Raw genomic sequence first — 6,972 nt, forward strand, 5'->3', positions numbered from 1 at the left:
AAACCGATACATTTAGACCGAGAACAGTCAGTAATTGGAACCATCGATTAATTCATTTTATTTTTTACAAGGCTATAAAATAAGTAGATTTGTGTATTTAAGCCCTGATTTCCTGATATTTTTCTTAGCTTTCAAGCTTGAAGTTGTGAAAAATCTTGTAGCCAGTGTATATTTGTTAATCATTTAATAACATTTTAAAAAGTAAGGAGCCAGGAGCTGCATGGTTCCCACGTCAGGGTCACGTAAGGCACTACTATATAATATTCCCTTGTCTATTTTATAAATACCTTTTTAAATTATTATTATCATGAAGGTTATAAATATCTATACCTTTGTGCTTTCCTGTTCCAGCACCGTTAAAAACAGATTATGAATTAATTTCATGGCTATTTTTTTAAAGAAAGGGAAAACATGTTAACTGCAGATTTAATAGAAAGAACATTTCAGATCAACGTTCCCAGATAGTTGTTTAAAAGGATGCTATAGATTAAGCGTATGCGTAGTTACACGGGACAGGCAGCTTCACACTATTAGTCTACACATGGGGTGACATGGAAAGCTCTATAGATGGGTGACCACAAAGTAGGCTTAATTATTGACTCCTTGCTTGTTTGTGTACAATTGGGATATTCTTTCTAATATCAGATATACAGAAGATAAATATTTTTTCTATAATAACTTAAGTTGGCCACAGGTTTACATTTATGCGTTGGTCTTGGTGACACACAGCTGCCTAGAAAATAGAAAACATGGAAATCAAGTCTAATGATGATTTTTTTTAAAAAGACGTAATTCCATAAAATTTCGCAGAAACAGATTTTTTTTCCAAATAAGGCATTTCTTCCAGTGGGTCAGAAAGGTAACTTAATGTTTTTTTATTTGCAAGACCAAAATTATTAGCAGATAAATGATGATGTGATAATATAGGGGAAAACACTTTTTCGGAATTACCACTGGGGTATAATTTGCAAAAGTTAGACCTCAAGAAGACCCGGCAGGCATTCAGAATGTCTCCATATAAATGCAGAAGGACTCATTGGATTCATCTAGGGGGTGGGGGGGGGATGCACCACCTCTCATGTGAGATCATATAATCTGTGCTGATGCTGGGTGTGGAATTCTGGTTTTGGAATTACTTCTGAAAGTACTTAATGAGCAGAATTTTCTTTTAGTGAAAGTCTCTACATCGTTTTAAAAGAGGAGCTGTTGTTTACACAGATTGTATAATTAACTTGTTTATTAAAACTGTATTTTTTGTAACTGTTTTGGAGATATTTGGTTTGAAGATGAGGGACTATGTTATCGTTGGAAATGATTCTCTGTCGTGGCGTTCTCCTTCCTCCTCCTCAGCCTACCCTTGCAATGGCTGCCTCAACTGATAAACAATCAGCATCTTATAACGAGGATGCAGACATATAATCAAAATTCATGCAAACGCCGAGAACTGGAAGATGGCTACTCCCAGGGTATACACTATATATATTGCGTATACTGCTGTCTGTACGATAAATATACAGAATATCGCCTATTTTGGTACATGTGTTTTATAGTCTATAGAAATGTAAAATGCATGATTTAGAAAAAGTGACAGGTCCGCTTTAATGTGCTTTATGTATTTTAACTGAATGCCTACCTTTCTAATTTTCTGAAGCAGACAGAACCTGCATAACACTAAATCACTAGATGCCCCCAACACGTGCATAAGAAATTCCAGAAGACGGTTTTGAATTTGATCAACAAAAATTCTGGAGCCACCTGATTTATTATTCTTCACCACACAGTACAGATGGTTAAGCGGGCACTTGTGTGAGGTTACAGTGGGTGGAATATAATGGATGGAGACACAAAGGGGTTTATTCACTTAAGGGACAGTTGTGGATAGTACTTCCCAAAAACACTGTAAAGAAAGTCACCCTGTTTTCTAGAAACTGCATTTTAAAATAAGATAACACTTTATATGTGTAACATGGTCTAAAACCAGAAAAACTGTTTTTTTTACCCATTAGTAACTAAAGATAGATCAAAAAAGTAGACCTAAAACAGAAATTTGGCCCAATGGTAAATGGCAAAGGAGCACAAGTCCTGAAACCCAGTTTTTCTGCTGAAGATGTGTCGCTGATGATTTGAGTTGGTAATATAAAAGTAAATAGCCTAGTATGAAAAAAATATATAAAACAAAAGATAGAGTGCAGCGCTCGATCATTTTGAAAAAAATATATTTTTTTGTCAAAATCTTTTCCCCACATTTCATCTTAAAGTTAACAAATCCCCAAGGTATTTTATTTCTAGCAGTCCAGAACATAGAACTCCGCTATAAAACCCGCAGAAGGTCCAGAGAGATCCGCGCCTGTCTAACATCGATGCTCATCACTTTAACTTCTACGCGCTCCCCGGGGCCAAGTCCAAGGCTTCTCCTTCTCTTTTCTTTGGAGAGCTTTGCCTCGGTTATAAATCGCATTGGAATTAATCCTGCTTTTCCTACACCGATATCAACAAAGACCCCAAACAAAGTAGCATTTTCCACTTTCCCGGTCAGGACAGTTCCAACGTTCAAATCTTCGAGGCAGACAATGTTTGTTTTGAAGTCAGGTTTGTCAAATTCTGTAAAAAAAAAAAAAAAAAAGGAAAAGGAAAAAAATAAAAAAGAAAGTGTTAGCTTGTGTCTTAAAAGGTATCTACAACATTAAAACGTGTGATTTTCAAGTATAGGAGCTTTCCAACAATCATTCATGGATAGACCCTTGTCACCTAAACTGCGACAGTGTTGCAAACTAATGCGGGTGTAAAAATGTTTGGATCTGTGCCCCATTTATCGTCATGTGGAACCAGATGCAGACAAACTATTATCCACCTCATGGTGATGCCATTAATAGTGGAAGCAAAATCCGTTATCTATTGGTCTCTATATACTTGCTTGCAATGGCAGATACATTTTCCATTTTATTGTAATTTCCATTTTATTATTCATCCAAATTCTGCATTTTTAGTATTAGATGCTTTGAATACACACAACACACAAAAACATCCTACATGTTTCTACACGACAAAACTATACCCTGAAAAAAACGTACACTGTTTTTAATATATTAATTGGCTGTTTGCATTAAGCAATACATTCTACATATTTAAAGGTGATATTCTAGTTCGAGAAATCATTCGTCTTTGTATGTAAAGGAAATAAACCAGCAGATCTGTCGTTTTATTCCTTCATATGAAGCTTTAATTGCATAAAAATGACACAGAACCTTTTTAGTGCTTTGGTTTCTATGACAACAATCTATCAGTGCCTGCTTTTGTGTCACATGACAATTCAGTGTTCCCGGAGGAAAAAAATCGACTTGATTAATTAGTCTTGTGTATTCAGCAGCAATAGGAATGATTTAACTATGAAAGTATTAAAGTCAGTAAGAGTTGGTAGAACAGAACCTACCCAGAAACGTATAAAGCTTTACTTTAAAAATACAGAATTAAGATAATGAAGTAAGGAGCGCATTGGGATAACGGTTACTCCAAACACTCATTTTTATGAGTACAATATGGAAAACCCCAATATGAAACAAGTCATTTTTGTGGTCAAATGACTACATACACAGGAAATGAATCCAAATCTGAAAGTAAATTGCATGCCATATAAATTGTGGCTCAAGCAACGCACTTATTAAATCTAGCCTCCAAGACATCTAGGGGCTGTGGTTAACTCATAACACGGCAAACTAAAAGGGGAAAAGAGGGAACAAAAACTTTCCTCCCCATGATCAGCGCTAAGAGGCGAATGAATTATTAGTCATGAAAATGAAGAAATGAAAATTTGGATGGCTTTCTTCCAAGATTTTTTCTGACAAGTTAAAGAGTAAAAGAGTTAAAGAGTAAAACTAAAGAGGAACGGTCTCCTGCAATAACAACTACAATTGTATCGAGTACTAAAATGTATCTAATATTCAATTTTGAAATGTTTCATATTTATATTTTCCAGGACTGATACCTGAGTAGATTCTTTATGGCAATGCTAATGAAGTCCATTACTCCACAGACTTTCACTAGTCAGAGGGTCTACCTGGGTGTTTAAGACGCAGCCATTCTTTGTTTACTACAGACAGCATGATAGAGAGTCAGGGTGTTTGTCTATTACAGGGGCGTCCAACCCGCGGCCCTTCAGCTGCTGCAGGACTACATCTCCCATAATGCTAAGGACCTGGCTGAGGAGGACGGGAGATGTAGTCCTGCAGCAGCTGGAGGGCCGCAGGTTGGATGCCCCTGGTCTATTAGATTGGGCTAAGATAACCGAGCTACAACACATACATGTGGCTAACATGTAGCTGTCTGAAAGCATTATAATATGGAAAAACTAGAATTGTCTTAACAAAAGCAAACAGCAGTAATTTTTAAAACATTGTTATCTCATATTATTAATACGATTTGGTGCGATTGTCTCTAATACGATTAATGTGGAAAGAAACAAAAACACTTTGCGCCTAAATTTAAATACCCCAAACGTTTTTTAAACGCCAGTAACGCGGTTATCAACTGTAAGCCTCGTTTGCTTTGATCACGCGTGCTTATTAAACACCCGCTTTGCTGCGATATAGAGTTTCCTAGAATCCTAGAACATACACATCGCCTTAAAATGAACAGGATCACAATGTGGTGATGCACACCTTACATTTCTTTTCTATTCTTACCTGTGCGGATATCGAAGCTTTCGGACTGGGAGAGACCATCGATGATTAACTGTAACGTTTGTACTGTTGTTTTAAGCTGATCGGCTACTCCTTCCATTCCTTGTTGCTGCATGAACCGGTTAACGCTAGCTTGGATTCTGTCTGTGCCGATGTCATTTGTGTTACATCCTACAAGAGATAAAAACCTGAAAAGAAGAAAAAAAACACAAACTAGTTATGAAGAGCAGGAAGATAGTAGTTATAATACAGTTTTATCGTTAAGTCAACATCCCTTTAGCATGAAAGTATATGCGGACTGCGTATATTCTTCCTACTATACCTTTCTAACAAGAAAACAAATAGAACCAAGGACCCCACATAGTAACCAGAAACACCTATACTTATGTGTGTGTGTGTGTGTATATATATAATACACACAATATATATGTATAAAGGTTTTAGTAAACAATAATTCGAGCCAAGGTCGGACTGGGGATAAAAACTGTCCCTGTCACTTAAGGCCAGGACTCAATAAATTATATATGTACAGCCGCCTGGATACACGGTCTTACACTCCTGCAGCACGAGGCTAAGTATATCCAGCCGACAGACGCACGCTGCCGGACGAGCGGCAGTAAAATAAGGTTAGTGACGTTATTGGATCCTGACCCTCTGGGTCTGATTCCAGTGAATTTGCAGGTTATTAACAAATACCCTGGAATTTGTTCTAGAGCACCTCCTGTAAATTGCTAAATATTTTGCAGAAAACAGTTGTCACTCAGGGTAGCAGAGGATGATCTAAAATATAAGTGTTATTTTATTACTTGGTGTTTGTTATCTGGCTTCAAAGTCATAGTTAATACAAAAGAAAAATATTAATTATGAGGCCAGCGGTTGCAATGCTACCAGAAAGCGAACAGGCAAAGTTAACAATGGCCTATAATACTGCCAAAGCCTACGCACCATGAAGCTCTAAGGATTCTTATCTGGCCAAATATTTTCTATCCCATTTTGACTTCAACAAACAAGGATCATGTGAATAAAGTCGAGGAAGGGGAAAAGATCAATAGACCGTTCAGGGATAATGCATTCTATTGATTAATTCTATTTTTAAAAGTCATTGCAAAGAACAAAGTCAAATGATCGTTTTTAGGATAACTCTTAAAGAATAGTTCAATTACAAAAACAATGGCACACCTAGCGTTCGTGAATAGAGACCAGGGCAGTTAGGTTACCTTACACTTAAATAGCAACTTTTTCTTAAGCATTCAGTCTATTTGTCTGTATTTTCCCCCCATGTAATCGATGCGTCAATTGCCAATCTATATCAAGCCTCCCTTTGCCTTCTTTGTGTTAACAGCTAATAGTATAATACTATATGGTATAGTATATAGCATAATAAATAACACTATATAATATAAAATAGTATTAAAAAGGGCCATATTATTCCAAGCACTTGTACAAAAAAGTGTAAAATTAAATCTTTTATATTGCATGTTTTTATGTCATCTGTGTGTTTTGGGTTTTTTCTTTGGCAAAATTAAATTTTTTGTCGCTAATGTTGATAATCAGTGATTTTAGTAATTTTCAACAACTTAATAAATTCATATAACTGCAAATGTCATAGAAGGGTTAAAACGAGGCATCCTAATGTGGTCAGTCTCAACTACTGAGTATTTTCAAGTAACATGATTCAAGAGTAAACAGTATCATCTGTTACAGTAAAGCAATGTGATACCGCATTACATAGTACATACTGCTCCAGCACCCAGAGATTGATAGAAGTGCAACACTATCACTTACCAAACACAACACAAAATCATTATTTGCTGTTACGCAAAATAAAAAATGCATGGATGCTAAATAAAAAATGGGTAAGAATAAGACAAAATTGATATCGCTGAATAATATGCTACAGATAACATATCAGGATTTTCTTCATCCTCCTATAAGGGTGGCTGAAATTAAAGCATTAGAAGAAGAAGAAAATCAAGGCATGTATATATATATACACCAAACCGCCACGTGCGTCATATCACCTGCTGAAAAGAACAAAGGATGGGGCTCTCCAGATGGTATTTTTAAAATGTATTCATTATCATTTATGTATAAAGCACGAACAATATATAGACTTGAACAATTAGAAGGACAAAGAACATTTTCCCAGCTTAAACAAACATAAAATCTACAATGGCGTCTATTCACTAATAGGAGATTTGGCACAAGACTCGTCCTGATGAGATCAGTGGGGTATTTAGTTAAGGCGCAGTCCAAGGCCTGACCCAAGGAAGCACCCCAGCCATCCCTCATGACT

General features: G+C 36.3%; 1 protein-coding gene across 1 annotated transcript in view; it reads right to left on the minus strand.

Moving 5' to 3' along the window:
• Positions 1 to 2,213: 2,213 nt before the first annotated feature.
• The window catches only part of SRBD1 (S1 RNA binding domain 1), a 75,687-nt gene continuing 70,928 nt past the window's right edge, over positions 2,214 to 6,972 (minus strand). Inside the window, exons 22-23 of the mRNA XM_053458905.1 lie at positions 4,680 to 4,864; positions 2,214 to 2,601 (exon numbers count right to left, since the gene is read on the minus strand). Of these exons, the coding sequence (XP_053314880.1) occupies positions 2,312 to 2,601; positions 4,680 to 4,864 (475 nt within the window). The 3' untranslated portion in view covers positions 2,214 to 2,311. The remainder of the gene's footprint in view (positions 2,602 to 4,679; positions 4,865 to 6,972) is intronic.

This window comes from Spea bombifrons, chromosome 3 (assembly GCF_027358695.1).
Source record: "Spea bombifrons isolate aSpeBom1 chromosome 3, aSpeBom1.2.pri, whole genome shotgun sequence".
In the NCBI taxonomy this organism is placed as follows: Eukaryota; Metazoa; Chordata; class Amphibia; order Anura; family Pelobatidae; genus Spea; species Spea bombifrons.